The 17,120-nt window shown below is 32.7% G+C and overlaps 1 protein-coding gene across 1 annotated transcript in view; it reads left to right on the top strand.

Annotated features, from left to right (window-relative positions):
• Positions 1–10,356: 10,356 nt before the first annotated feature.
• The window catches only part of LOC114340511 (uncharacterized), a 60,903-nt gene continuing 54,139 nt past the window's right edge, over positions 10,357–17,120 (top strand). Inside the window, exon 1 of the mRNA XM_028291259.2 lies at positions 10,357–10,642. Within this exon, the coding sequence (XP_028147060.2) occupies positions 10,564–10,642 (79 nt within the window). The 5' untranslated portion in view covers positions 10,357–10,563. The remainder of the gene's footprint in view (positions 10,643–17,120) is intronic.

Genomic DNA, 17,120 nt, shown 5'->3' on the forward strand with positions numbered 1-17,120 from the left:
ATATATATATATATATATATATATATATATATATATATATATATATATATATATATATATATATATATATATATATATATATATATATATATATATATATATATATATATATATATATATATATATATATATATATATATATATATATATATATATATATATATATATATATATATATATATATATATATATATATATATATATAAGGATGTTAAGTAAGCGAGTACAACTATAAACATAGAAAAGAAAAATCATTGGCAAATAACTCGCAATGTGAATGTGAATACAAAATTAACAATATAAAAAGATGGAATGCAACTGCAGACACGTGTTTCTGACTCATTAGTCGTCATCAGTACAGTATAGCCAAGTTAGAAGAATAATAGTTTAACTTAGAAAAAGATCACTACAGAGCAATATTACCATTTGTGACAACAATATCAGAAGACCCTGCCTTTCAGGGCGACGACCAACACAGTCACGGAGGTAAAGCTACCTGAGGAAAGAAAAGCCAAAACCTTAAAAAATAAAGGATGTTAAGTAAGCGAGTACAACTATAAACATTGAAAAGAAAAATTATTGGCAAATAACTCGCAATGTGAATGTGAATACAAAATTAACAATATAAAAGATGGAATGCAACTGCAGACACGTGTTTCTGACTCATTAGTCGTCATCAGTACAGTATAGCCAAGTTAGAAGAATAATAGTTTAACTTGGAAAAAGATCACTACAGAGCAATATTACCATTTGTGACAACAATGTCAGAAGACCCTGCCTTTCAGGGCGACGACCAACACAATCACGGAGGTAAAGCTACCTGAGGAAAGAAAAGCCAAAATCTTAAAAAATAAAGGATGTTAAGTAAGCGAGTACAACTATAAACATAGAAAAGAAAATCATTGGCAAAATAACTCGCAATGTGAATGTGAATACAAAATTAACAATATAAAAAGATGGAATGCAACTGCAGACACGTGTTTCTGACTCATTAGTCGTCATCAGTACAGTATAGCCAAGTTAGAAGAATAATAGTTTAACTTGGAAAAAGATCACTACAGGAGCAATATTACCATTTGTGGCAACAATGTCAGAAGACCCTGCCTTTCAGGGCGACGACCAACACAGTCACGGAGGTAAAGCTACCTGAGGAAAGAAAAGCCAAAACCTTAAAAAATAAAGGATGTTAAGTAAGCGAGTACAACTATAAACATAGAAAAGAAAAATCATTGGCAAATAACTCGCAATGTGAATGTGAATACAAAATTAACAATATAAAAAGATGGAATGCAACTGCAGACACGTGTTTCTGACTCATTAGTCGTCATCAGTACAGTATAGCCAAGTTAGAAGAATAATAGTTTAACTTGGAAAAAGATCACTACAGGAGCAATATTACCATTTGTGACAACAATGTCAGAAGACCCTGCCTTTCAAGGCGACGACCAACACAGTCACGGAGGTAAACCTACCTGAGGAAAGAAAAGCCAAAACCTTAAAAAATAAAGGATGTTAAGTAAGCGAGTACAACTATAAACATAGAAAAGAAAAATCATTGGCAAATAACTCGCAATGTGAATGTGAATACAAAATTAACAATATAAAAAGATGGAATGCAATTGCAGACACGTGTTTCTGACTCATTAGTCGTCATCAGTACAGGTTACAGTTAAACTATTATTCTTCTAACTTGGCTATACTGTACTGATGACGACTAATGAGTCAGAAACACGTGTCTGCAGTTGCATTCCATCTTTTTATATTGTTAATTTTGTATTCACATTCACATTGCGAGTTATTTTGCCAATGATTTTTCTTTTCTATGTTTATAGTTGTACTCGCTTACTTAACATCCTTTATTTTTTAAGGTTTTGGCTTTTCTTTCCTCAGGTAGCTTTACCTCCGTGACTGTGTTGGTCGTCGCCCTGAAAGGCAGGGTCTTCTGACATTGTTGTCACAAATGGTAATATTGCTCCTGTAGTGATCTTTTTCCAAGTTAAACTATTATTCTTCTAACTTGGCTATACTGTACTGATGACGACTAATGAGTCAGAAACACGTGTCTGCAGTTGCATTCCATCTTTTTATATTGTTAATTTTGTATTCACATTCACATTGCGAGTTATTTGCCAATGATTTTTCTTTTCTATGTTTATAGTTGTACTCGCTTACTTAACATCCTTTATTTTTTAAGGTTTTGGCTTTTCTTTCCTCAGGTAGCTTTACCTCCGTGACTGTGTTGGTCGTCGCCCTGAGAGGCAGGGTCTTCTGACATTGTTGTCACAAATGGTAATATTGCTCCTGTAGTGATCTTTTTCCAAGTTAAACTATTATTCTTCTAACTTGGCTATACTGTACTGATGACGACTAATGAGTCAGAAACACGTGTCTGCAGTTGCATTCCATCTTTTTATATTGTTAATTTTGTATTCACATTCACATTGCGAGTTATTTGCCAATGATTTTTCTTTTCTATGTTATAGTTGTACTCGCTTACTTAACATCCTTTATTTTTTAAGGTTTTGGCTTTTCTTTCCTCAGGTAGCTTTACCTCCGTGACTGTGTTGGTCGTCGCCCTGAAAGGCAGGGTCTTCTGACATTGTTGTCACAAATGGTAATATTGCTCCTGTAGTGATCTTTTTCCAAGTTAAACTATTATTCTTCTAACTTGGCTATACTGTACTGATGACGACTAATGAGTCAGAAACACGTGTCTGCAGTTGCATTCCATCTTTTTATATTGTTAATTTTGTATTCACATTCACATTGCGAGTTATTTGCCAATGATTTTTCTTTTCAATGTTTATAGTTGTACTCGCTTACTTAACATCCTTTATTTTTTAAGGTTTTGGCTTTTCTTTCCTCAGGTAGCTTTACCTCCGTGACTGTGTTGGTCGTCGCCCTGAAAGGCAGGGTCTTCTGACATTGTTGTCACAAATGGTAATATTGCTCCTGTAGTGATCTTTTTCTAAGTTAAACTATTATTCTTCTAACTTGGCTATACTGTACTGATGACGACTAATGAGTCAGAAACACGTGTCTGCAGTTGCATTCCATCTTTTTATATTGTTAATTTTGTATTCACATTCACATTGCGAGTTATTTGCCAATGATTTTTCTTTTCTATGTTTATAGTTGTACTCGCTTACTTAACATCCTTTATATATATATATATATATATATATATATATATATATATACATATATATATATATATATATATATATATATATATATATATATATATATATATATATATATATATATATATATATATATATATATATATATATATATATATGTTCGGAAAGGTTTCCGCGGTTAATACAATGAAACTTAAAGCTAAAATCAATATCAACAAAAGAATTAATATTAAAATTAAACTCACCAGGCTTCCGGGTTGAACCGCGTCGTTGGTTTCTAGGCCGAGCTTTCGACGTCCTCTCTGACGTCATCTTCAGGGCTTCCGGGGTCTCAGTCTCCTGAGGCTCCAGACACTACACTCACTACTTCACTACTCACTGCAATACTGTTGTTGCTGACGCTGGGGCGGTCATTTATACCGTGGACTGGTGTGACTGACGTGGCTGTCGATGACGTGGCGGAGTGGGAATTAGCGCGAAGACTATTTGGAGTGGCGCGAAGATTTTGACGGCGGGAATTGTATTTGTAGATAGAGCGGACGATGTTTTTTTTAGGAGGGGTCTCCAAGTCGAAGGTAAACGGATGCCGTCATCTCTTTTATTGAGACAATTTGGCCGTTTTTCGATTTCTATGGCTTCTCGGATAATCCTTTGTTTATAGAAGCGGATGGGGGCTGTGGTTCTGGAGTGTTCAAAGTCAATTTTGTGGCCTGTATGAAGATGGTGTTGGCCTAGGGCTGAAACTGAATCGGAATTGCGAACAGATATGGAATGTTCATAAATCCTATTTTGGATTCTACGATTGGTTTGTCCTATGTAAGATCGGGGGCAGTCTGCACAAGGAATTTCATAAACTCCGTGTTGTTCATTTGGAATGTTGTCTTTGACGGATCGGACAAGAGATGAAAGTTTTTGTTGGGGGGTAAATACTGTTTTTATTCCTCGTGGTTTAAGAATTCTGTCGATTTTGTCAGTAACTTCCCTATATCAAAGGTGTTACTGACAAAATCGACAGAATTCTTAAACCACGAGGAATAAAAACAGTATTTACCCCCCAACAAAAACTTTCATCTCTTGTCCGATCCGTCAAAGACAACATTCCAAATGAACAACACGGAGTTTATGAAATTCCTTGTGCAGACTGCCCCCGATCTTACATAGGACAAACCAATCGTAGAATCCAAAATAGGATTTATGAACATTCCATATCTGTTCGCAATTCCGATTCAGTTTCAGCCCTAGGCCAACACCATCTTCATACAGGCCACAAAATTGACTTTGAACACTCCAGAACCATAGCCCCCATCCGCTTCTATAAACAAAGGATTATCCGAGAAGCCATAGAAATCGAAAAACGGCCAAATTGTCTCAATAACAGAGATGACGGCATCCGTTTACCTTCGACTTGGAGACCCCTCCTAAAGAAAACATCGTCCGCTCCATCTACAAATACAATTCCCGCCGTCAAAAATCTTCGCGCCACTCCAAATAGTCTTCGCGCTAATTCCCACTCCGCCACGTCATCGACAGCCACGTCAGTCACACCAGTCCACGGTATAAATGACCGCCCCAGCGTCAGCAACAACAGTATTGCAGTGAGTAGTGAAGTAGTGAGTGTAGTGTCTGGAGCCTCAGGAAACTGAGACCCCGGAAGCCCTGAAGATGACGTCAGAGAGGACGTCGAAAGCTCGGCCTAGAAACCAACGACGCGGTTCAACCCGGAAGCCTGGTGAGTTTAATTTTAATATTAATTCTTTTGTTGATATTGATTTTAGCTTTAAGTTTCATATATATATATATATATATATATATATATATATATATATATATATATATATATATATATCTATATATCTATATCTGTATCTGTATCTATATCCCACAGCACTTAGGCCACAAATGACCCATTGTGCATCCTCCCAGGGGGGTTGTCGTCCTTAGCTCATTATCCATCTTGGCATTTCCAGGAAGCCGGACAAATCACCAGGGGACATCTCCCCTATGTCAGCAAGTGTAGGCCAAGGCTCGTCGAACGTATACTCTCGTATTGACGATAACTTCGGATATTCACATAGGACATGCTCGACAGTTTCGTCATTCCTGAACAGAGGTGTTTCTACTAGCCCCAGTGTGTGGAGGTGTTTTCTTAGTTGACAATGGACAGTTAAAAACCAACTGTCAAGCGTAGGTTTTTCCTAGCCATTCTCAAGTACTTTTCTGATGCTGACTTCCCAAGGTTCCTTAGTGTTACCTTGGGAAGTCTACATCCTGGCCCTTCTTCCCATCTTTTTACGGTTGGCGTGTGGGAGTGGCATTTGGCAATTTCTGCGATTATTGCAGTTGACCAGTTAAAGTCGCCTTTTTGCCTTTAATTCCTTTGTGTCATTTAACCCACCTCAGGATGATGTTACCATCCGAAGCTTGGGCTAGTGACTCATGATACTCCATTACTAGCCCTGATATGGCACGTGGTCTGTTCAGGGTTAGTAGCGCTTATATGCTGTCTGTGTATTATCGTTTTAACGACGTTTTATTCGGGTTATCTCGTTTGCGGCTATGGAGATACCAGCCAGTTCAGTTTGAACTACGCTGGCATTTTTGCCTATATCCCATTTTATACTTCAGTGATCTGGAGTATATCTCACATCCTTAGCCTTCTTCCATTTTGGAGCCATCGGTGTAGATGTAATATGCATTTGCCACGTTTGACTCTCTTTGTTGTCTTGTTTCGATTTTGAAGGGTTTGTCGAAGACAAACGTAGGTTTAATTGAGTCGCATCCATGGCCTGCACGTAACAGGAGTAGTGCTCCCAGCTAACCCATCCAGAAAAGATATTTGAATTGTTCCATTCCTACATCAAGGTTTGCATACGCTGAGCACAATCTCATCATCGTCATCAGCGCCACCTCTTTGACATCTATGTCTAAAGGGGTGATGCCAATGAGCAACTCCATCGCAGCAGTTGGTGTTGTTTTCATGGCACCTGTTAAATTTAGGCAAGCCATCCACTTCTATATGTATATATCATATTTATGTCCGACATATGTTTTCTAGCTCTGTCTCATAGTGTTTTACCATCGATTTTTCCAAAGGTTTTTATCTCTGTTCATTCTTTTTCTCTTGTTCGTGATCGTGTTTTTGCCGCATGTGTCATTATTGGTCTGATGTCTGTTTTGTGAATTCTGAATTTAATTTCTTTCCAAATATTTTTATTTCTCCCTATTGTTTCATTGAGGCAACCTGCAGCTCTGTTTGCTTTATTCACTAGATAGTGTGATGCTTAGACGTTTAAACTCAACACTTCTTTTATTATCTGGCCCTCCAAGACTAATTTACATCTTAGTATATTTGCTACCACGCATTTTGTCTTTTGTGGAGAAATTAACATGTTAAATTTTCTGACGGATATATTAAATTGGTGCAGCATACGTTGTAAATCATTGAGAGAATACCTATTGCATGGTCTGCATAGCAGATTATTTTAAGTTGGTTTTCTCTTTTTTCATCCATGATCAGGTTGAACAATAGAGGGCCCAAGGAATAACACCCTGTCTTATACCATTGCCAGCTTCAGTTCGTTCTTTTAATTTTACTGTTGTTCTGGTAGATATTTTCCATTTTTTTATTATTCTTAGTTGTATCTCTCTTGCGTACAATAAATGAATAAAAATATATAATTTGTGTTTGTTGTAAACGTAAATATGCCGGTTTGTTGTATTATAATGATTTCTCTTGAACTTGCCTCATTATAAATATAGCATTGATGCATGATCTTTCCGAGCTAAAACCTTGTTGTTCTTCTGCTACTGTTATTTCAGTTTGTTTGTTATCACTTTGGTTGTTAATTTTAATGTTGTGATTAATAAGTTAATTCCTCTATAATTCTCCGGGTCCGATTTGTCTCCTTTTTTGAAAAGAGGTATTACGATGCTTAATCTCCATTCTTGTGTTATTCTGTTTTGTTCTATTATTTTTTGGATTGTTTAAATAGTGGTTTGGTCAGCTCTTGCCCTCCGTACTTAAGGAGTTCATTCAGTATTCTGTCATCTCCTCGTGAAGTTTTATGATTATTCTTTTCTATGTATATATATATATATACATATATATATATATATATATATATATATATATATATATATATATATATATATATATATATATATACATCCCGGGTACGTCCCAGGGATGTACTTGTGCTGTTTGGGTATGTATATAGGTACTGTTTATATGTGTAGGTATGTATACAGGGTGTTTCATTAATAATTGTCCATATAGTAACTGGAGAAACCTTATCACAAAATACGAAGATTTAACCTAAAACACTTAAATAAAATGTGGTTCCTTACTGAGTTACAGGGTGTTTTATCTAAAATATTAAAAACTATTTTTGCTTAGCATTTTAAAACTATTTGACGTATCCTTTTCATACTTGGCAGAAAGTGCGACTACTATAGACACCCTACTAAATTATGATAAACAAACGTTTCTAGCTACTACCAGAGGGGTACGACAGGAGATGGTGAATGGTTGACCCTTCTCAAATTCTACGCCACTGGAGGAATTACTATTTTAGTGCAATTCTTAGATTCTCCAATACTTTCTAAGTAAATAATATACTCTTCATTGGTAACGATAAAGTCATTAGTTTTCGAGATATTTGAAGTTAAATATGAAACGGCACAGTTATTTTGATTAATTTAGGATACGATTCATATGATTAAAATTTAAAAATTATTTGTACCCAGTACTTTAAAACTATTTGGCGTATCCTTATCATACTTGGTAGAAAGTGTAGGTACTGTACGTACACCCTACTAAATTAAGATAAATAAACGTTTCTAGCTACTACCAAAGGCGTACGACAGGGGATAGTGGCTGGTTGACCCCTCCCAAATTCTACGCCACTGACGAAATTGCTATTTTAGTGTAATTTTTTGATTTTGCAATACTTTTTATGTAAATAATATACTCTTCATTCGTAACGCTAAATTGATTAGTTTTCGAGATATTTGAAAATAAAAATAAGCAACACAATACATTAATCAAAATAACCGTGTCGTTTCATTTTTAACTTCAAAGATCTCGAAAACTAATGATTTTATCGTTACGAATAAAGAATATATTATTTTCATAGAAAGTATTAGAGAATCCAAAAATTGAACTAAAATAACAATTTCGCCAGTGGCGTAGAATTTGGAAAGGGTCAACCATTCACTTTCCCCCGTCGTACGCCTCTGGTAATAGCCACAAACGTTTGTTTAACATAATTTAGTAGTTTGTACAGTACCTATACTTCCTGCCAAGTATGAAAAGGATACGTCGAATAGTTTTAAAATGTTGAGCAAAAATAGTTTTTAAATTTTAAGATAAAACACCCTGTAACTCAGTAAGGAACCACATTTTATTTAAGTGTTTTAGGTTAAATCTTCGTATTTTGTGCTAAGGTTTCTCCAGTTACTATATGGACAATTATTAATGAAACACCCTGTATATGTATATAGGTACTGTTTCGATAAAAATTTACATGTTTAATAGGAATAAAAAATATAAAAAAAAAATATTTTTAAGAAACGCTTTTCTTTAGTTACGAGTGACTAAAATTAAACATATTATAAAAAAATCCACTAAAAAGCAAAAAATAAAAACAAATTGAAAAAATCTATCACATTCGTCAAAGAAAAGCGTGGCGCGTCTTCATAGAATAAACGGTTTCCGCACCACGCTTTTCTTTAACGAATGTGTTAGACTTTTTTCACTTTTTTTTATTTTTTGCTTTTCAGTTGATTTTTTTATAATATGTTTAATTTTATTCACTCGTAACTAAAGAAAAGCATTTCTTAAAAATATTTTTTTCATATTTTTTTTATTTTTTACTTTTTAGTCTTACACTTTTCAAATATTGAAATATATCGTTATGTTTATTAAAATATGTATAAAACATATGATGTACAAACATGAAAAGTAGTCGGAATCGGTAAAAAATTTTAAACTTTATTGTTTATTTATAAAGCATAACGTAAACAATTAACGTAAAAAGTAAAATTATGTATAGTTCATATAATTAGCTACAATCTGTAAAAGTTTTAAGTTTTTTCATTGTAAAAAACAAGAAAATTTAAGCATTTTCCGTTAAAATCGTTTGTTTTATTTAAACAATTAATAAACAAAAAAATTGTTTGTTGAATATTCGTGTATTGTTCCCGCGAATGCGTATGTCTGCAAATTTTTGGTCATTTGCATTGAGGAAAAGGCAGTCAAATTAACGTCCAAAGATTTGACCCAAACGATTGAACTACAGAAAAGCGTTTAATTAATTAATACGAACAAAACGAATTTTAATGTTAATTGTAGCACAAAACGTCTCTACAGTAGTCTACAGGCGGTTTTTCTAAGACTACGATAAAAACACGAATTTTTTTAATTCGAATTCTGGTTGAAGTTTTGTTTCGTATCGTATTGAAATTTGACACGAATAAACGCCGATTTATATATAAACAAATATATGAGCGTTCAAAATTTGAAACTTTATTGTTTATTTATGAAGCATAACGTAAACAATTAACGTAAAAAGTGAAATTATGTATAGTTCATATCATTAGCTACAATCCGTAAAAGTTTCAAGTTTCTACAATGTAAAAAACAAGAGAATTTAAGCATTTTCTATTAAAATCGTTTTTTTTTATTTAAACAATTAATAAACATAAAAAAATATTTTTATTGACCATTCGTGTATTGCTCCCGCGAATGCATATGTCTGCAAATTTTCATTAATTTGCATTGAAGAAAAGGCAGGCAAATTAACGTCTAAAAATTTGACGCAAACTATTGAACTAAAGAAAAGCGTTTAATAATCACTTTTCAATACATCCTCGTGAATAATTTAATCAATTGGAAAATTTTTGGGTTGGAAATCTATCATACATGAAAATATTCTCATTTTTTGTAGACACCACATGTATGTATTCATCAATCAAGAATGAGAATTTTTGATCTTTTGATGCCCTCTAAATTGATAAATACTAACTAAGCTTTATCTAGAAAAGGATAAACCTTTGATTTTTTTATTTACCTATGCAAATCAATCATTGTATTTATGGTAGGTATAAGTGTGTAACAGGTAAATCAGTTGAACAGTGACGTAGGCTAAGTAATTAGACAAACGTAACTATGTAGGTAATCTGTTCAAAAATAAAGTCGATTATTGTAATTACTAAACATTCTCGGGTAAGACAAAAACTTGTAAATAGCACTCATCCTTGAAGATCAAAAGGTCACATTTCGTGATAAGAGTAAATGGTAATATTTATTTATAGTGATTTCATTTGGTCATTTACGTTTATAATTCGTTAAAGTTCATTTTGAAGTGTGATGGTTCACTGCATGTACCTGTAACCTGTGATACAAATTACAATAGCTGCAATGTTAAACTTTTTGATAAACTTCTCTTTGTTTGGTGGTGTGGTTTTGGTTTCGCCTTTTGTGATTTTGACGTTTTTTGGTAAGTTCATTTAGAATGTTTACGATTATTACGTATGATATGTTTTACTTAATTGTTTATATTATGTGCGTGAATGTTTTCCAAACAAAGCAACAAAGCGATTACGATGATACCTCCGACGAACATTCAATCTTCTTCTCTCTTCTTCTTCTTTCTAGCATGATCGATCATGCTTGTAGGCTACTGCCTGTTCATTGCCATCAAGTCTTTCCCGGACGATGAGGTCCAGCATTCTCGCCATCGTTTTGGTGGTCTACCATGTGGTCTTTTACCTACTGGGTTATTCGTTTTTGCGTTTTTAACGAGACTGCTGTCCTCCATTCTCTTTATATGTTTGTTCCAATATCTTCGTCTCTGTCTGACCCACCTTCCTGTATTCCTGTATTTTACAGTTTTGTCTGATGTCTTCACTTCTTACTCTGTCACGTAGAGTTTTGCCTTGTATACTTCTTAGTGTTCTCCTCTCAACTGTTCTCATCATTTGTAGTCCAGAGTAATAAGGATTTTCTCGGGACACTCAAAGATCCAGGTAGCTGACTACTGTTTTAGTTATTGTAGACCTATAGGAAGAAAACCTACTTGTTTCCTGCCTAGAGTTCGCGTCCGTTTTTTAATTATTAACAATTTAGTGCAAAAATCGCGACTTTTTCGATTTTTTGCACTCCATTCAAAAGCTAAATAGTTGACATAAAATTACAAAATTCAGTATTTTAGAACATTGAAAAACCTTCAAAATGCCGATTTTTGAAAATGAAAAAGTTAATTTGTTGCTACACAAACTGCAAAATAGGTGAAAATCGTTATTTGTTAATAACTTTTATTAAAACTAACTTAGAACTTTATAGTGTTTCACCCAAAGTTGGGTATTGGCGTACTTAACAAACCTTCAAAATTTGAGACCGATCCATTAATTAGTTTAAGAGTTATTCTATTTGTTTTTCCCAGAGACCTTTATTTTGCAATAAGATAAGACAGAAAATAATGAAGATAGTGCAATTCTGAGTATGCCAAATGAGAGTAGAAGAGTGATAGTATCAAAATGTAGTAAAAAAAGATAAAAAAATAATTAATATAATCAAAAATCCTAATGCCAAATTTTTGAAATTTTGTAAATTTATAAACATTTAGAATAACTTTAAGAATGTTGTCCGTATAAACAATATTTCTATAGATTCGAAAAAAGATAGTATTTTAACACGAATTTTCAAATAAAAAATTTAGGTTCATTTGGGAAAAAGTTAGCTTTATGTTTTTTTTTTAATTCACAGCTAATGTGTTTATAATAATTAAAGAATCTCGTTAATGCCATTTTAAAGAATGGAATTTGTATTTTTTCTTAAAAAATTTGCACATACATTGTACCTTCACAGCACCCTCTACGATTTTTCAAAAATGTAGTTCAAACGATTACTAGGGGAACCTACAAATCCACCGAGTTAAAATGCCGAAAAAGCAATTTCAAAGGAATATAATTTTCTGTATCTCCGGATCAACTCAATGGATTTTGATCTTTCTTTTTTTAATTTGTATGTAATTTATACGTACATTACAAATATGCAATTTGTTTATAAATTTATTAATTAATAAATGATCATAGAAAATGTTAAAGTACACTTTAATAAATAAATGATTTTTATTAGATAATTATTTATTGAAGATAATTTATTTCTTAAAGTATACCTTAACTTTTTTTATGATTAATAACGATAGTATGATTAAAATCATGGAGTTTTGGGAAAAATTTATTTTTTCAAAAATTGTTTAAACAAATTAGACTGTTTATTAATTAATAAATGTCTAGACAAATTGCATATTTGTAATGTACAGAAAAATTAAATACAAATTAAAAAAAAGAACGATCAAAATATATTCAGTAGATCCCTAGATATAGAAAATGATAGTAGTTTTAAGTTGCCTTTTTTAGTTTTTCAACTCGTGCATTTGTCGGCTCCCAGCTCCCCCTTCACTTACCACGACTAGTCACCAATTGAACTACATTTTTAAAAATTCGTGTAAAATACCAGCTTTTTTAACATTTAAAATGATTTTTTACGGACAATATTTTTAAAGTTATTTTAAATGTTTATAAATTACAAAATTTCACAAATTTGGCATTAGGATTTTTGCCTATATTAGATAATTTTTGAAGTTATACTTCTTTACGGGCGTAATGACGGTGAATTTTTATATGGTAAAACCTAGCGACCGGGCGCATGCGCATTATAACTTTGTTCTGATTGGATGTTCAAATGACATGACAAAAATTATCCAATGTGGCAGCTGTGGCACAGCTGTGGGACTGTGGTTTGGTTATAATGTATGGTTGTTGCGTTTTAAAATTTGTAGGAAGAGAAACAACAAACAAAAAGTTAGTTAATGGTTATACTGCCTTTTTAAATAGTTTTAATATTATATTTTTGGACTTATTTACATAGAAGAGATGATTGTTGCATGCTAATGTGAAAGCCCATCAAACTGTGACTAGTATGAGTGCCGCAGATCTCGCTTATTCAAAGCTAAAGAATCTTACACTGGTAAGTGTTTTATAAATAGTTGATCAAATTTTGTTATGATATTTGAACATAGCCACTTTGCACGATGCAAGTGATTGCGAAATTTATTAGTCGTTATCCGGGCTCCGATACCTATTACATAATTTGATTACCATCAAAATTTCTATCAATATTCACCTAATATATTGTTTTCTTATTCTATGTTTTGTTGTATTTTTTCAATTCTAAATCATTTCAATTCAAAATCAAAATAATTTAATTTACATAAGTTGAAAATGTCAAAAGTTTAATCCGTTTAGTTAGTCGATCTTCGCACATAATGACAAACTGTCTCTGTGGCGAAGCTTTTAATGCGAGTGAACCCCAATACAACGCAAATACTAGCCGCGTGGTAAGTTGGTTCCGAATCCCAATAGAAACTTTTATTTTTTTATTTTTTTTATACATTTTATGATTGTAAGTATATTTATTATATAATTTTATTTTCAGAAAATACGTATTTAGTTAAAAATTTTTCCGACAATTAATTTCAGAAATCATTTGTGGCATTTTTAATGTGTTTGTGTGTGTTTTATTCTTTTATTATTTTAATTTTTGGCACTGTTTTAATAAAAATGTTTGAGAAGTAGTAAGTATAAATTAGTTTAATATTTAAATAAAATATAAATAAAAAGTATATTAATTTCGTTTATAATCATATAATCATATAATAGAAGTATAACTTCTTACGTGCGTACAAAGTACACACACATTCTTTTTTTATCTTTTTTTAGTGCATTTTGATAACATCAGTTTTCTACTTTCATTTTGCATACGCAGAATTGCCCTATCTTCATTCTTTTCTGTCTTATGTTATTACAAAATAAAAATCTCTGGGATAAATAATTAGAATAACTCTTAAACTAATTAATGGATCGGTCTTAAATTTTGAGGGTTTGTTAAGTACTTGAATACCCAACTTTGGGTGAAACACTAAACAGGGGCGGCTCGTGGTAGAACAAGATGGTGAGGCACACTACACTTGAGGAGTATTACAGAGACTCTCTCTATAACGAACACGGGTATTACGAAGTTTCGCTTATAACGAGGTATGTCCAACATCTGTATGCTTACCGAGGCCAGTGCTGTAATAAATTCCACCGCCTGTAACTTCCTTCCTATTTATCTGTCGACCGATATTAAATATCGTAGGAAATTTACAATTTGCGATGGCCAAGTTTCATTGTTGAAGTCGATGATCGACACCTAATAAACTATGTAGGAGGCTTCAAAACATTTCAGTAGTGGTGATATGCACTGTTTTAAGTTCCTTTCGTCATGTAAATCAAATATTAAACAGTATTGTTCATACAAATCTTTATTAGCAATCAAGAAGCTACAACTTACAAGTTACATGACGCTATCCGGAATGGCGTTACGTCGCTGACATCTGTCTGTCGTTGGTCTTCTTCTTTTACATCCTAAACATAATATATTACATAATATTGTTGTCTGATATAACGAGATCCGCTTATAACGAGGTAATTAGTACGCCATTTCAGTTCTCGTTATAGAGGGAGTTTACTGTATTATTATGGTTAGCTTTTGTTTAATAGCCGGAGGGTCGATTTTGTGGCGTCATAACGTCACAAAACGGCACCGTATTTATTTTAAGGCTTGCAAACGATATTAAATAACAATTATTTTATTCGCAAAAGAAAGTCGAAAGTTCTAAGTCTATAACATCATTCATACTCTTATTAGCTGTTTTTTTAGCTAAAAATAATTAATATGATACCACATATCAAAACAGTGTGAGTCAGACGTTTCGTCATTTCTTGGTCTCATCAGCGTTGTATGTACAGTCATATTAAACAAAATTTACATTATATACTACATGACAAGAACGGACAACTGATTTCAGTGGCGTAACCAGGGGTTTTTTAGGGGTTATAAGCGCCCCATACCCTTAACATCCTCCTTAATTCCATACCCCCAGAGACCCATACCCCCTTAGGATCATCCTGGTTACGCTGTTGACTGATTCTTTTATTAATCACTTGCCAAAATGAAATTATTGTGCTCAAACAATATACCTTCAAACACGTGATAATTTCATTTGGAACCAATCTTATATTAGCAAATTACTGTTATATTATAAGATTGATTTTTTATGTTAAATAAACTAAGGGTTAAATTTTATTTTTTTGGTTTTTTATATTTTTTATTAAACAGCGTGCTTAAAAGTAAAATTATTAGGAAATAAATCATAATTTCTAATTTTTTTATTAATTTACTTATTTAATTGACATTTGCAAAATGGCATACAGCTAGCAACAGCATGATAAAATATTCTAAACATCTAATTATACTAATAGTAAGTAACCAGAGTGTAAGAAGGCCAAGTACACGTAACCAGAACAAACTACCTAACTAAAACTGCAAAACCACGCTAGAGGCATATTTTTGCCAGCCTCTGAAAGGATATTTAATCCCGGTTCCAAAAATTATTCTCAGTTTAAATTTTATTGCGGCCAACCGATCACCGCCGGCTTCGTAATATGCTAGACAAGGACCCATCTGAGGCAGTGCTTCTGCTATAATTTGAGAAAGTGAGAATGAGACGCATATATACTCCCACGTAGGGTAGGTACCTACCGGTCAGGGCCGTACCTACCTATTTTATTTTTTATTATAAAAATAAAGTTATTAAGTTTTATAATAAAAATTAAGTTATTTAGCAGGTTTCAAACAGTTAAATTGTATTTAAATAATTGATGATGAAATAACGAAAATAAAGTTATTTAGCAAATTTCAAACAGTTAAATTGTATTTAAAGAATTGATGATGAAATAACGAAATAACGTAAAGAGTCGATTGATATACCGGTGAGGCACTGCCTCACCTGCCTCATAGGACTAGCCGCCACTGACACTAAAGTTATAAGGTAGTTTTAGTAAAAGTTATTAACAAATAACGATTTTCACTTATTTTGCAGTTTGGGTAGCAACAAATTAACTTTTTAACTTTAAAAATTCGGCATTTTGAAGGTTTTTTAATGTTCTAAAAAATTAAATTTTGTAATTTTATGTCAACTATTTAGCTTTTGAATGGGGTGCAAAAAATGGGGTCATTTTTGCACTAAATTGTTAATAATTAAAAAACGGACGCGAACTATATGCAGGAAACAGGTAGGTTTTCATCCTATATGTATACAATAACTAAAAAGGTAGTCAGCTACCTGGATCTTTGAGTGTCCCGAACATGGTCTATTTCTAGCTTATTACCCTGGAGTATTTGCCTTGTATAGGTACTTACTTCTTAGTGTTCTCCTTTCAACTGTTTTCATCATTTGTAATGTTCTATTTGTGTCTGGTCTTGTTTCTGCCGCATATATTATAATAGGTCTTATTGTTGTCTTATATATTTTGGTCAAAACGGCAAACAGGTGTATGTTTTCAAAAAACCTTTGATAGTGTGTAAAAAATATTTTATTATCAGCTAAGTACTTTCGACACATAACGTGTCATCATCAGAGCTTCCTAAAAGGACATATTTAAGATAAGATTTTTTTATATAAAAAATAAGTGAAAAACTTACGTCCTCTTATAAAACCTTCATAGAAGAGCAATTGCTAAACGACACAATAAAAAACATGTATACTGGGCAAAAGCCACATATATAGGGTATAATAACCCTTCTTAGGGTAAATTCTTAGAATTTAGATGTGATTTTATTCACTTTAAAGGGTTATTATACCCTATATATGTGGCTTTTGCCCAGTATACATGTTTTTTATTGTGTCGTTTAGCAACTGCTCTTCTATGAAGGTTTTATAAGAGGACGTAAGTTTTTCACTTATTTTTTATATAAAAAAATCTTATCTTAAATATGTCCTTTTAGGAAGCTCTGATGATGACACGTTATGTGTCGAAAGTACTTAGCTGATAATAAAATATTTTTTACACACTATCAAAAGTTTTTTG

The sequence above is a fragment of the Diabrotica virgifera genome, chromosome 8 (genome assembly GCF_917563875.1).
Source record: "Diabrotica virgifera virgifera chromosome 8, PGI_DIABVI_V3a".
Lineage (NCBI taxonomy): Eukaryota > Metazoa > Arthropoda > Insecta > Coleoptera > Chrysomelidae > Diabrotica > Diabrotica virgifera.